The sequence below is a fragment of the Martes martes genome (assembly GCF_963455335.1).
Source record: "Martes martes genome assembly, chromosome: 16".
In the NCBI taxonomy this organism is placed as follows: Eukaryota; Metazoa; Chordata; class Mammalia; order Carnivora; family Mustelidae; genus Martes; species Martes martes.
In genome coordinates, this window is record NC_137904.1 from 45,987,019 (window position 1) to 46,002,650 (window position 15,632).

At 41.6% G+C, this 15,632-nt stretch overlaps 1 protein-coding gene across 1 annotated transcript in view; it reads right to left on the reverse strand.

Annotated features, from left to right (window-relative positions):
* BRCA1 (BRCA1 DNA repair associated) overlaps positions 1 to 15,632 on the reverse strand; it is a 70,601-nt gene that overhangs the window by 51,489 nt on the left and 3,480 nt on the right. The window contains exon 3 of the mRNA XM_080825726.1: positions 8,738 to 8,791. Coding sequence (XP_080681852.1) covers positions 8,738 to 8,791 — 54 coding nt within the window. The remainder of the gene's footprint in view (positions 1 to 8,737; positions 8,792 to 15,632) is intronic.

A 15,632-nucleotide genomic window follows, 5' to 3' on the forward strand; every position in this document is an offset into this window, starting at 1 on the left:
TAGGTAACAGGTTTTAAAAAGTAGCACCATGCTCCTCATTTGTGAGTATACAGTTCAATGACTTTTAGTAACTTGATGGAGTTGTGCAATGATCCCCACAACCCAGTTTTAGGACTTTTCCATCAAGCACCTGACATGCTCTCTCTCTGTCAAATAAATAAATAAAATCTTTTTTTTTATTAAAGATTTTTATTTTTACTTATTTGACAGAGAGAGACACAGCGAGAGAGGGAACACAGCTGGGGGAGTGGGAGAGGGAGAAGCAGGCTTCCCGCTGAGCAGGGAGCCCGATGTGGGGCTTGACCCTAGGACCCTGAGATCATGACCTGAGCCAAAAGCAGAGGCTTAACCCACTGAGCCACCCAGGCGCTCAAGCAATGATTTCTTAAATACACAAACAACCAAAGAAAAAAACAGATACATTGATACATTGAAGCCACCCAGGTGCCCCTGAACTAAAATAAACTTAAGAATTTCTGTGCTACAAATAATATCATGAAGAAAGTGAGGGCCAGGGGGAGACTGGGTAGTTCAGTTGGTTAAGAGTCTGCCTCAGCTCAGGTCATGATCTCAGGGTCCTGAGATCGAGCCCTGTGTCAGGTTCCCTGCTCAGCACAGAGTCTGCTTTTCCCTCTCCCTCTGCTCCTCCCTACCTCTCCGACTGGTGCTCACTCTCTCTCTCTCAAATAAATAAGATTTTTTAAAAAGAAAAGAAGGAAGGAAGGAAAGGGCCAATCCACAGAAAAGGAGAAAATATTTGCAAATCATATACCTGGTAAGAGACTTATATCCAGCATATATAAATAACTCTTACAACTCAATAATAAACAGAGAAATAAACCAACTAAAAATAGGCAAAGGATTTGAATTTTCTCCAAAGGATATGTACAAATGGTCAATAAGCACATAAAAGATGCGCAATATTATTAGCCATTAGGAAAATGCAAACCAAAGCCATGATGAGATGCTACTTTACATCTACTAGGATGACCATCATTAAAAATATGTATTGCAGGGATGGCCAGGTGGCTCAGCAGTTGAGCAACTACTTTTGGCTCAGGTCATGATCCCAGAGTCCTGGGATGGAGCCCTGCATTGGGCTCCCTACTCAGCAGGGAGCCTGCTTCTCTCTCTGCCCCTCTTCCTGGCTTGTGCGCTCATGCTCTCTCTCTATCTGAAATAAATAAATAAAATCTTTCAAAAATAATTCAAGGGCGCCTGGGTGGCTCAGTGGGTTAAAGCCTCTGCCTTCTGCTCAGGTCATGATCCCAGGGTCCTGGGATCAAGCCCCGCATCGGGCTCTCTGCTCAGCAGGGAGCCTGCTTCCTCCTCTCTCTCTCTGCCTGCCTCTCTGCCTACTTGTAATCTCTGCCTGTCAAATAAATAAAATCTTTAAAAAAAAAATAATTCAAAAAAATACGTGTTGCAGAAGATGTGGAGAAACTGAAATCCTCATTCATTGCTGGTGGGAATATAAAACAAGGCAGCTACTGTGGAAAACAGTTCGGCAGTTCCTCAAAAAGTTAAATACAGAGTTACCATATAACTCTGGAAGTCTGCTCCTAAAGTTTCTTCCCAGGAGAAATGAAAGCATAAGTCCACACAAAACTTGTACACAAATGTTCACAGCAGCATTACCCATTATAGCCAAAAACAATCCAAATGTCCATCAACTACTGAATGAAAAGACAAAATGTGGTATATCCACACAGTGGAATATTATTCGGCCACAAAAAAGAAGTATTGATATGCCACAATATGAACTTTGAAAACATCATGTTCGGTGAAAGAAGTCAGGCACAAAAGGTCATACGTTGTATGATTCCACTCATATGAAATACCCAGAATAGACAAATCTATAGAGACAAAAAGTAGATTTACGGTTGCAAAAGAGGAGATGGAAGGGGAATGGGGAGTAGCTACTAATGGGTACAGGGTTTCTTTTGGGGGGTGATGAAAATGTTCTAAACTTGGGGTGTCTGGATGGTTCAGTCAATGAGACATCTGCCTTCAGCTCAGGTCATGTTTCCAGAGTCTCAGGATCAAGCCCTGAGTCAGGCTCCTTGCTCAGTGGGGAGTCTGCTTCTCTCTCTGACCCTCCTCCCTTAGGTGATCTCTCTCACTCACTCTCTCTCTCAAATAAATAAAATCTTTAAAAAAAAATTCTAAACTTAGATTGCAGTGATGGTTGCACAATTATGAATATACGGGAAAAAACCCTCAAAAACAAAAACCCACAACCCTGAACTGTACACTTAAAATGGGTGAATTTTATAGCATGTAAATTATATTTCAATTAAAATGTAAAAAAAAAGCTCAAGGCAGGGAGAAAATGCACTCATTTTCATATTCACAATGTGTGCCATGATAGTTGGCATAAAACCAAGTCGCTCACTAGAAGTTAAAGGAATGAGGAAGGCTCCAGCCTTCTGGGACAGGTGGGCTCTCAGAGCATCTCTGGGTGGAAAACAATTTTGGTGGTTACCTCAGACAGCAAATATGGCTAGGAAGACATGAAGGACACATGCAACAGATTCTCATAAGTCTGCTTCCTTAAAAAAAAAAATACTATTCCTACTGACTGACGGTATCTATGAAGATCAAAATTCCCTTAGGAAGAAGACAGAAGATTCAGAGAAAGGACAAGTAGGGAAAGGGGAAAGGGGAAGGGGAAAAGGGAAGAGAGCAGTAGAGACAGCTGCAGGGACACTCATTATGAGCAGGGATTCACTCATACCACCGATCTTTACTACATGTCCAGTACTGTTCTAGATGCAGGGGATTCAGCGAAAGGCAAAATAAAATCCCTGCCATCATAAAGAACAGAATATCCTGGTGAGGGAGGTGACTGGGGAAGGGAGCAGACATTGGCAGTGAAAAGGATCATTTAAAAAAAAAAGGAGTTGAAAAGGCAGCAGGAATGGTTAAGCCAGCAGACGCAGAGAGCACTTTTTGCTGACCATGTTCCCAAACACGCAGTGCCCTCTCTTACTCAACACAACAACCCTGCTGTATTGTCTTCATTTGACAGTACAGACGGGCCCTAGGAACAGTCAAGGAGACTAGGTTCCTTCTTCACCTGTACAGATGTTCTATGACCATACTGTACTCAACAACAATTCTATAGTGTGGAGGAAAGGGGTATCAACAAGGTACCTGCAACCTTATCAAACTCAACACCCAAAGAACAAATAATCGAATCCAGAAATGGGCAAAGGACATGAACAGACATTTCTGCAAAGAAGACATCCAGATGGTCATCAGACACATGAAAAAGTGCTCCACATCACTCGGCATCAGGGAAATACAAATCAAAACCACAATGAGATACCACCTCACACCAGTCAGAATGGCTAAAATTAACAAGTCAGGAAATGACAGATGCTGGCGAGGATGCGGAGAAAGGGGAACCCTCCTACACTGTTGGTAGGAATGCAAGCTGGTGCAACCACTCTGGAAAACAGCATAGAGGTTCTTCAAAAAATTGAAAATAGAGCTACCCCACAACCCAACAATTGCACTATTGGGTATTTACCCTAAAGATACATATGTAGTGGGTGCCTGGGTGGCTCAGTGGGTTAAGCCTCTACCTTCAGCTCAGGTCATGATCTCAGGGTCCTGGGATCAAGTCCCGCATCAGGCTCTCTGCTCAGCAAGGAGCCTGCTTCCCCCGTCTCTCTCTGCCTGCCTCTCTGCCTACTTGTGATCTCTCTCTGTGTCAAAAAAAAAAAAAAAAAGAGAGAGAGAGATACAAATGTAGTGATACAAAGGGGCACGTGCACCCGAATGTTTATAGCAGCAATGTTTATAGCAGCAGTCCACAATAGCCAAACTATGGAAAGAACCTAGATGTCCATCAACAGATGAATGGATAAAGAAAATGTGGTATATATACAATGGAATACTATGCAGCCATCAAAAGAAAAGAAATCTTGCCATTTGCGATGACGTGGATGGAACTAGAGGGTATTACGCTTAGCGAAATAAATCAATCAGAGAAAGACAATTATATGATCTCCCTGATATGAGGAAGTTGAGAGGCAATGTGGGGGGTTTGGGGGGGTAGGAAAAGAATAAATGAATCAAGATGGGATCAGAAGGGAGACAAACCATAAGAGACTCTTAATCTCACAAAACAAACTGAGGGTTGCTGGGGGGAGGGGGTAGGGAGAGGGTGGTGGGGTTATGGACATTGGGGAAGGTATGTGCTATGGTGAGTGCTGTGAAGTGTGTAAACCTGGCGATTCACAGACCTGTACCCCTGGGGCTAATAATACATTATATGTTAATTAAAAAAATAAAAAAATAAAAAAGCTACCTGCATTGAATGTAATCCCCTTTAAAGAGCCACAGACGAGGCTACCAATCCTTGAAAAGATGCAAATCCTACCCATATGCTACCATAATGGCCCTAGGAGGCATCAGTGCATTACACTGGCAAATGGTATAATTACACAGTTCATGGGAGGGAAAGGAAGGGAATCTCCCAAATAGAATATAGCAGCATAGAGCAACTAAGCCAAGAGGGACAAGCTACATTACAGAGTGTTGTAGCCTGTACAATAATTACACAAATAATGCAGGGGAACTAGGTAAGTAGAAATCAACCAAAATATAGGTTCCAATCTTTCCTTATGCTAGAAAAAGAACAGATGCCTCAAGGTTATTTACTAAACTCAAAAGAGAAAATGAACTTGTACATGGCTTGAAAAGACTAAAATAAGGAAAGTACCCACAGATCAATGGAACATGGGTATATCATTCAAGGCTGAGAAGAATTTGTTAAATTCTGTTCCCGAGCTCTGAGGAATCCATGTGATACGCCAATCAAATGAGATCACACACATATATAAGTTCTACATGAGGTTCTCAGTAAAAATGTCTGAGTCGTCTTTTTTTTTGGTCAGAGAGAAAGCATTCGCACGTGAGGGCACAAGCAGGAGTGGTAGGCAGAGGGAGAAGCACACTCCCCGCTGAGCAGGTAGCTTGATGTGGAGCTCGATCCCAGGACCTTAAGATTATGACCTGAGCCGGAGGCAGATGCTTAATTGACCAAGCCACCCAAGCGTCCCGAAGATTGTATTTTTAATTGTATTTTTAATTGTATTTTAATTGTATTAAAATTTAATTGTATTTAATTGTATTTAATTGTATTTTAAGATTGTATTTTTAATCCCCACACCCAATGTGGGGCTCAAACTCATAACCCCAAGACCAAGAGTCACGTGCCAGCCAGGCATCCCAGGTTTTTAGCCTCTTCAATTTCTAAAGCCCAATGCTTAGGGAAAGACAATATATTTTTTAAGCCAATGTAGTATGTTTTCTGAAGACTGGCGTCAGATTTTTAAAGCTGATAAGAAAACAGTAAAATCACAGTGACACAAACTAATTTGGGGGGACGTTTAGAGTACTCATTTCTGGGCACGTCTGTACCCAGAGCAGATTAACAATGTTATGGAAACTCATCTAATTTTGAGCTGTTGATCCAAATCTATCCTGGCAGGAAGCAATAAATTAATAGTTCTAAGTCTGGGCAAAATAAAGGCAGGATGACTTTTGGCTTCCTTTCATTACAATGGGGGTGCCCTGGATTCCTGCCAACAGATCATGAACCAATGCAGGCCTTAGTTAAAGGAAATAAAGACCCTGAGAGCTCCATAACTTAGCACCTCAGCATCCACTGTGTTGCTGGTCCCACCAAACTTTGTCAGTTTCGATATTAGAGTTCTATTTTCTCGATCAAACCTCTAGTTTGTATTTAGTCCCAATGATTAAGAATCTATCTTGAGCTCTTCATCCTGAAGATAGTGCCTAAGTTCCTTGCCCAGTATCCCAGTCTCATGGGTCAATGTTCTTGTCTCTTAGGGACAGGAATCTTAACCCTAACCCTCAGCCTCCTATGGCTGGATCCCTGCCACAACTCTTCCCTTATAACCACCACCCTACACTTGTGTTCATTTTTGCTCCTAGACTCCTGAGAGACTATGTTCAATCTATTTGCTAGATTATCCGTGTCTTGCCTATTTCTACATCTCTGATGTACCAACCCACTGCTAAATTCCAGCATTCACTGATACCATGATCTTAACGTCTCTGGCCATCAAACCTCCCTGACACTGACTCATCACTTGCCTGGATTGCAGAGATCACAACCAGAGCCAAAGTCAGACACTCAACCAATTAAGCCACCCAGGCGCCCCCCAACACTACTCCTATACGTGTTTGCAAAGTTAGTTTCTTTTCCCTGGAGAGTCTACTTTCTTCTCTTCATACCTTTGCTCATATTATTTACTCTACCTGTAATTTCCTTCTTCCACAAGCTCTCAAAGTAATGAACGTTCACAATGCAATCTCTTCTTTACTCGCTAAAATATTATGTATTCATTACTCAAGGTGACAGGAAAGCATACAGTACATTTCAGAACTATTCTCATGAAGAAACAGTGAAAGTCCAGCATTTAAAAGGTTAATTTTCATCTATCTATAACTTTTTAAATACTGGGTCTTTTATTTATTTTTTAAAGATTTTTAAAAAAAATATATTTATTTATTTATTTGACAGAGATTGAGACAGCACAAGCAAGGGGAGTGGCAGGTAGTGGGAGAGGGAGAAGCACACTTCCCGAGGAGCAGGGAGCCCGATGTGGGCCTCAATCCGAAGGCAGCCGCTTAACCGACTGAGCCACTCAGGTGCCCCTAAAACATTTTACTTATTTGAGAGAGAGAACAGAGCCAGAAAAAGAGCACAAGCAGGGGCAACAGCAGCAGAGGGAGAAGCAGACTCCCCACTGAGCAGGGAGCCAGATGCAGGGCTTGATCCCAGGACTGCCAGGATCACGACCTGAGCTGAAGGCAGACCCTCAACCGACTGAGCCACCCAGGCATCCCAGTACTGGGACTTTTTAATTTTGTTTTACAAAAGTATCAATCTCAAAGAAACCAGTTCTACACCACAATAGTTTGAGAAGCTTCCCTCCAGGGGCCACAAAACTAAAAATTCTTAAAGCAGAGTGATAAAGCTGTGCGGTCTGGCACCTGACGGGGAGAAGGGCCTCAGGAATCCGAAGGAAACTCGTGGGAGCAGATCTAGGACAGTGGGGTGGCAAGGGAAAGGGGTGAGAGGCAGTGGGAATGGGCTCTGGATCCTTATTGGGACAGACAAAGGGAAGAATAAAGTAGAACTCAGGCAAAGGAAGGGGCCAGCTAGCGTTTGGATATCCCTCCAGAGGGAACAGGTTTCCTTCAGCTTCAGCCAGCCCTCATTATCCTTATCACAGAAGCTCTTCACGTTTTTTTAACACTCTAAGAATCTGATGAAAATTATGAACTGTCTTTCCCAGGAAACTGCACATGACTATAGCTTCTAATATAATTACGTTTAATGGACACCTGGGTGACTCAGTGGGTTAAGCCTCTGCCTTCAGCTCAGGTCATGATCTCAGGGTCCTGGGATCAAGCCCCGCCATCAGGCTCTCTGCTCAGCAGGGAGCCTGCTTCCTCCTCTCTCTCTGCCTGCCTCTCTGCCTACTTGTGATCTCTCTCTCTGTCAAATAGATAAATAAAATCTTTTAAAAAAATACAATTATGTTTAAAACCAAATATAATCCTAGGACATTCATGAAAACCATTCACAAAGCCCAAATTAAGAATGCCTGAATTAGGGGCGCCTGGGTGGCTCAGTTGGTTAAAGCCTCTGCCTTCAGCTCAGGTCATGATCCCAAGGTCCTGGGATCGAGTACCATATCGGGCTCTCTGCTCGACAAGGAGCCTGCTTCCCCCTCTCTCTCTTGTGATTTCTGCCTACTTGTGATTTCTGTCTGTCAAATAAATAAATAAAATCTTTAAAAAAAAAAAAAAAAAGAATGCCTGAATTGAAAAATTCCTTAAAAAGAAAAAAAAATTCCTGAGGGGGCACCTGGCTGGTTTAGTTAGAAGGGCATGCAACTCTTGATCTCAGGGTTGGAAGTTTGAGCTCCCCTTTGGGTGCAGAGATGGAGGGAAGGGAGAGGCAGTGGCTAGGGGGGCAGAACGGAAACATGTTCTGCCATCATATAACCTTTTGTGATAGTAAACTCATTACCATAGACACGGCTTTCATTTCCGATTTAAAAAGGAAAAACATCTAAAAACAAATTAGTTGGCATTCAGAGCAAGTGTCAATCACGGCTTTACAACGAGGAGAAAACTCCCTTGTTCCACCAAATCACCTACCAAATGTTTTCCCAAATTCTTTCATCAAGGAACATTTTCAAAAGGCAAGATCCTTAAAAATGTAAATATAACTTGAATCATTGGTATGAATTAATTTCAGCCTAAATATAAACTGATATCAGATCCTTTCCTATCTTCACAAGGACTATGAAGCAGGCAAACATTGAACCTTAGACGGGACAAAGCAGAGTGACGAACAGAAATAAAAGAAAGGAGAAACTGGGAAATTGCTTATTGCACAATCACTGGCAATCTGCTTTTACCACGGCCACAAACACAAACAGCTGTTCCGAATGATTTCATATCCCACTAGATAAATGTGCCAATATTTTCCCAGGAACTATGGTTACAACCAACTTCCAAAGGTTTTCTAAGTACTCCTAGGTGTGGTGAAACAGAGTTAGATTTTTCTTTTACACTTAACTTTCACTTAAGCTAAAGCTTCTATAAAGTTAGGTATTTCCTGTGTTGTGAAGAATAAGCAAAAAAGCTAAATAACAGAGCCACATGAATCATTCAAACTTACTTGCAAAATATGTGATCACACTTTGTGGAAACAGGCTCTTTGATCAACTCCAGACTAGAAGGACAGGGAAAAAAAAGAAGAAGAAAGAAGACTCAATAATTCATTTCAATATAAATAAATTCTTGGTAAAAGAAGTGCAATTTTAAGCTGCTATAACTGAGTCAAGGTAAGGCTTTAAGTTCACTTAATAAATATTAAGTGTCTGCTAAAATATAGCAGAGAATATGATCCTTACATTTCTGAGCTTTCAGCCATCAAAACAGAATATATCACTCTTTTCAATACTCTCTATTATTTTTAGCTTTTAAAAGATTGGCTGAGGCACACCTGGATGGTTCAGTTGGTTAAGTGACTGCCTTTGGCTCAGGTCATGATCCTGGGGTCCTGGGATCGAATCCCACATCAGGGTCCCTGCCCTGTGGGGAGCCTGCTTCTCCCTTTCCTTCTGCCTGCCACTCCCCCTACTTATGCTCTCTCTGTCAAATAAATAAATAAAATCTTAAAAAAAAAATTGGCTGACATTACTCTATTATTTATTAGTTTTCACTGATACATTTTTCAAGCTAAATTTGTGGGGAACATCCTATACCTTAACTAAACTTTAAGCTCCACGAAGATAACAAACTTCTTGTATTTCTTTTGGGTCATCTCACAGCCCTTTTTTTTTTTTGGCATGAGTGCCTTTTTATTTTTAATTTCTTTCTTTCTTTTTTTTTTTTTTAAGTAATCGCTAGACCCAGTGTGGGGCTCGAACTCACCACCCTGAGATGAAGAGTCTCGTGCTCTATGGACTGAGCCAGAGAGGCACCCCTTAAATTTCTTTCTTTCTTTCTTTTTTTTTTTTTTTTAAGATTTTATTTATTTGTCAGAGAGAGCATACTCATGGGTAATTGCAGGCAGAGGGAGAAGCAGACTCCCAGCTGAGCAGGGAGGGAGCCAGATTCGGAACTCGATCCCAGGACCCTGGGATCATGACCTGAGTTGAAGGCAGACACTCAACCGACTGAGCCACCCAGGCAGACATCCCCACCCCTTAAATTTCTTAATATGGAAAATTTCAAGCATTTACACAAATAACATAGTAAAATAAACCCCATGTACCATCACTTAGTTACAATTATCAATTCAAAGCCAGTCTTACTATATCTGTACAAACACCCACCCAAACAAAGACCAGATCATTTTTAAATAAATCTCAGGAGTCATTCATTTCATCTATAAATATTTTGAAACATATTTTTAAAAGGCAAAGATCTTTTTAGGGTAACCATGAAACAATTATTACTCTCAAAAAATAATTTTCGGCGCGCCTGGTTGGCTCAGTTGTTAAGTATCTGTCTTTGGCTCAAGTCGTCATCCCAGGGTCCTGCGATCGAGCCCCACATCGGGCTCCCTGCTCAGTGGGAAGCCTGCTTCTCCCTCTCCCACTTCCCCTGCTTGTGTTCCCTCTCTCGCTGTGTCTCTGTCAAATAAATAAAATCTTAAAAATAAAAATAGTAATAATAATAATTTTCTTTAGGGGCGCTTGGGTGGCAAGTTGCTTAAGTGTCTGACTCTTGGTTTCAGGCCCTGATCTCAGGGTTACAAGATTGAGCTCTGTGCTCAGCGTGGAGTCTGCTTAAAATTCTTTCTCCCTCTGTCCCTCCCTGCCACATTCTCTCTCTCAAATACATAAACAAATTTTTAAAAAATAATTCCTTTATATCATCTAATATACAATATGCCAACTTTCCTCACTATCTCTTAAAATTTAATAATTAATATCTATTTAGATCAGGATTCAAACAAGATCCATGCATTGCATTTGACTGATGTGTCTTAGGTATCTTTCAATCTACAGATCTCGCTTCCCTTTGCCCACTTGTCAATTATTTTAAAAAGCAGGTCATTTGATCTGTACCATTTTTTTTTAATGATTTTATTTATTTATTTGACAGAGAGAGAGATCACAAGTAGGCAGAGAGGCAGGCAGAGAAAGGGGGAAGCAGGCGCCCCGCTGAGCAGAAAGCCCGATGTGGGGCTCGATCCCAGGACCCTGGGATCATGACCTGAGCCGAAAGCAGAGGCTTTAACCCACTGAGCCACCCAGGTGCCCCAGATTCAATTTTTTGACAAAAACATTTCACAGGTGGTATTGTGTGCTAGGATTTATTATGTCACTTTAGGAGGTACATAATGCTTGGCTTGGGCTTACTTTGTAAAAAAACAATGTAATAAATATTCACCATAGAAAATTTAGAAAATAAAAAAACAAATTTAGAAAACTATTAAAATTTTGAGAAAAGAAAACTTTGTCACCCAAATTCCCATCTCTACCAGTCTATTCACAAAATATTAGTATCTTCCTGAGATTATTTCACTTACTAATACAACAAGGAATTATACACAAGTACAATTCCTAGAGGGGGAGGTAGAGTAGGAGACAAAACAAAGCCCGAACTTTCATTCCAGTTATGGTAAGACAGTTAACTGGGAATTAAACAAGAACATATGGGAATAAGAGCTAAAAATAAAAATAAAGCCCTGTAACAGGGACAGAGAGTGCTGAGACAGAGTGACCAAGAAAGGCCTCGCTGAGATGACACTGGCAGACAGTTGCATAATGTGAGGAAACAGGCTGTGCAATCATTGGGAGAAGAACACTCCAGCAGAGGGAGCAGAGAAGGCAGACTCTGAGCAGGTCCCTGCCTGGTGTTTCTGAAGGTCAGGGAGCAGGCCATGGGGCAAGCACTAGTACAAGGGGGCAGGCAGGCATCTGGGAACCTGGGCAGGTAGGAACCTATAGGCGATTTTAAGTCTTTATCTTTTATTCTGAATGAGAACTTCAGCAACGGAGTTTTGGTATAGTTCAGCCAGGACATCAAACAACAGGCCATCTGTGTGTGGCAGGAATGTGGGTCTTTTCATTACGTGCTTCACTTTTTAGAAAAGGATCCCAAGAAAAGCTAGGGGACAATAGCCTCGTTGTGAAAGGTTTGGTAACACAACTCTTGTGATCACACGGTTTCTGACGCAGCACAGGTAACAGAGAAGAAAATATCACAGGAAGTCAGAAGGCCAGGTTTCTACTACTCGGTCTCTTTTCTTATTAGCAGAGTGACCTCAGGCCAAGCCCTCGACCTGAATCCCGGGTTCCTTCTGTTACTCACTCTAACAGTCTCTTGAGGTTATTGTCAGAATAAAATTAAATGTTACTTAGGAAAATGTTCACAACCTGAGATGACTTGTACCAAAGCGAGAATTATTATCCGGACCTAATGTGATTTTAAAAAGAAAAACCACTGACAAAGGGAACTCTGATTTGCTACTAAATCACAAATCCTCAGATAAGCTACATATCAAAGAAATTCTCAGTAAAGGCGAAATTGGATTTAGTTATGATACCAGATGGCTTTCATTCTCACCACTGACTCAACTCTGAAATAATTATGTTTCAGTATGGTAATTATAAGCCGAGCTATACAAACATACTGTAAACACAAACTTTAAACAGATGAAAACTTCGAAATGTAAAAAGGTAAGGACTGTTGAAAAAAAGCTTGAAGAGGGAATGGGGAAAAGGGCCTCTGGGTGGCTCAGTTGGTTAAGCATCTGCCTTTGGCTCAGGCCATGATCCCAGGGTCCTGGGATCAAGCCCAGCATCACATCAGGCTCCCTGCTCAGCGGGGAGCCTCCTTCTCCCTCTGCCTGCTGCTCCCCTCTCCCCCCATCCCACTCATGCCCTCTCACTCTGCTCTCTCTCTCAAATAAATAAATAAAATCTTAACAAAAAAAAAGAAGAGGGAATGGGAATGAAAAAAGTTACTCTAGCTTCTAGATCTGATGATAGTAAGTGTACACTATGAAAGTGATTCAAATATTTTAAACTCTTCTCGTGTCGGACAACATTTTAGACATACTGTGTATTTGCATTTTGGGCTTCCAGCATGGGTATAAGTGATTAGAAAGATAAGCTGAAAACCACCACCACCTACCAGGATACACATTTTAGCAAACTGTTCTGAAAGTCAAAAATTTTATAGAGTCCTGTGTAAAAAGTTAGAAAGAAATAAGAAATAAACACCATCAGTAATTTAAAGAGAGGCTAACAAAAGGTATTTTAGCTCAAGAGATCTCAAAGAAGCTGGAAGCCATGGAGTGCCTGGGTGGCTCTCCGGGTCTCTGCCTCTGCCTTTGGCTCAGGCCCTGATCTTAGGGTCCCAGGATCAAGCTCCACATCGGGCTCTCTGCTTAGCGGGGAGCCTGCTTCCCACCCACTCCCTGCCTCACCACCCCCCCACCCCCGCCTGCCACTCTGCCTACTTGTGACCTCTCTCTCTGTGTCAAACAAATAAATAAAATGTTTTTTAAAAAAGGGGGGGGTGCCCGGGTGGTTTAGTTGGTTAAGCAGCTGCTTTAGCTCAGTTCATGATCCCAGGGTCCTGGGATCGAGCCCCACATCGGGCTCACTCTTCAGTGGAGAGGCTGTTTTCCCTCTGCCTGCAGCTCTGCCTGCTTGAGCTCTCTCTCTCTCTCTCTCTCTCTGTCAAATAAATAAATAAACTCTTTCAAAAAAAAAAAAGAAGAAGAAGAAGCTGGAAGCCTACCCTTTAGCTACTGGAACACTGTTTTCAGTCATAATCAGGAATCATTTATTAAGACACGACTGCAAATTATACTGTTCTGGGCACTGTCTTTTTGTTTTAAACTTTTTATTTATTCGAGAAAGAGCTCATGAGCATGAGCGGCGTGTAGAGGCAGAGGAAGAGGGAGAAACAGACTCCCTGCTAAGCAGGGAGCCCTTGCCCAGGGGCTCATTCCCAGGACCCTGGGATCATGACTAGAGCAGATGTCAGATGCTCAACCTACTGAGCCACCCAGGCGACCCAAGGGGACTATTAAACAAATGAACAAAAAGTAGAGTAGGTATGATTCCCATCTAGAACTTTCCATTTGGATGAGTTTAAAGTTTAACAATGAAGAGAAGAAAAGTTTTAGTTTAAAAACCTAAGTAGAGGAGTGCCTGGGTGGCTCAGTAATTAAGCGTCTGTCTCAGGTCACAATTCTGGGGTCCTGGGATCAAGCCCTGCATCGGGCTCTCTGCTCAGTGGTGAGCCTGCTTCTCCCTCTCCCACTCTCCCTGCTTGTAGTCACTGTCTCACTGTCTCTCTCTCTCTCTGTCAAATAAATAAAATCTTTTAAAAAATAAAATCGGGGGGGGGGCTGGGTAGCTCAGTGGGTTAAGCCTCTGTCTTCAGCTCAGGTCATGATCCCAGGGTCCTGGGATCGAGCCATGCATTGGGCTCTCCGCTCAGCAGGGAGCCTGCTTCCCTCTCTCTCTGCCTGCCTTTCTGCCTACTTGTGATCTCTGTCAAATAAATATATAAAATCTTAAAAAAAAAAAAAAGAAATATATTTGGGGTGCCTGGGTGGCCAGTGGGTTAAGCCTCTGCCTTCAGCTCAGGTCATGATCTCAGGATCCTGGGATCGAGCCCCACATTGGGCTCTCTGCTTAGCGGGGAGCCTGCCTCCTCCTCTCTCTCTGCCTGCCTCTCTGCCTACTTGTGATCTCTGTCTATCAAATGAATAAATAAAATCTTAAAAAAAAATAAAATAAAATCAGGGGTGCCTGGGTGGCTCTGTGGGTTAAGCCTATCTTCAGCTCAGGTCCTGATCTCAGGGTCCTGGGATCGAGCCACGCATGGGGCTCTCTGCTCAGTGGGGAGCCTGCTTCCCTCTCTCTCTGCCTACCTGTGATCTCTCTCTCCCTGTCAAATAAATAAATAAAACCTTTAAAATATATATATAAAAAGTAAATAGAAAATAAAATAAAATAAATAATAAAAACCTAAGCCTATTGTTAATAGAAAATAGATTTTAAAAAACAGGGAGTTGGAAAACATACAATAGCTAGCTGAAAATGATAATTTACCATTAACTTTCATTCTTGCATCTGTACTTCTTACGTATCTGAGCTTTTTAATTGATGGTTTAATTTGCCACAATGAGAAAGAACATTACATTTTTATGACTGAGTCTCGTGGAAATGTAAAATAAATGGACCCCGATGCCACACTATTCAAGACTTTCTGATCACTCTTTGTAAATATCATGAGTAAGTTTTATGCTATTTCAAAAGCAATTTTTTTTTTCCGGTTGTCATTTCCTGCTTCTCTGGCTCTGATGATTCATACGGTAGGCTATAAATCTCATTTAGCTCGTTTTTATTTAGCTGAAATGTTCAGGGGCAAGGGAGAGGAGGGTTACTTACAAATCCTGTATCTCTCCGGAAACACGACTTACATTTTCTTTAATCTTATTTACTTGACTCCAAAAATGAAAAACAACTTTGAAGCACAAAGAGAAATGTACTTGAATTTACTCTCTTTTATTGAAGGGGCAATAGGTAAAGCTTTCCAATTTACCTTTTGAATATTACCCACCACTATCCATCACAATATTAAAAATCATTAAACTATCAAAGAACCAATTTAGCTTATTATTTAATACCTTCAACAAACGTTTAGTGAGTGGCTACTATGTCCCAAGTACATTGCTCTAACTACTAAGGACATGGAAGTAAACAAAAGAAATAAAAACTCTTGCTTTCATGGAGTTTAAATCCTATAAGGGTAAAGAAAAAGAATAAACAAATTATACAGAATGTTAGATAGTAATAAAAGCTATGGGGGTAAAAAATAGGAGAGGGAAATAGTGTGTTGGGGGTGATAGTTTTATCACTTTAAATAGGGTTGTCTGGAAATGCCTCTTTGAAAAAGTGGTATTTTTTTTTAAGATTTTACTTATTTATTTGAGAGAGAGAGCGAGCGAGCGAGCATGGGGGCAGGGGGAGTGAGAGGCAGAGGGAGAGGGAGAAGCAGACTCCCGGCTGAGCAAGGAGCCCGATGTGGGAGTC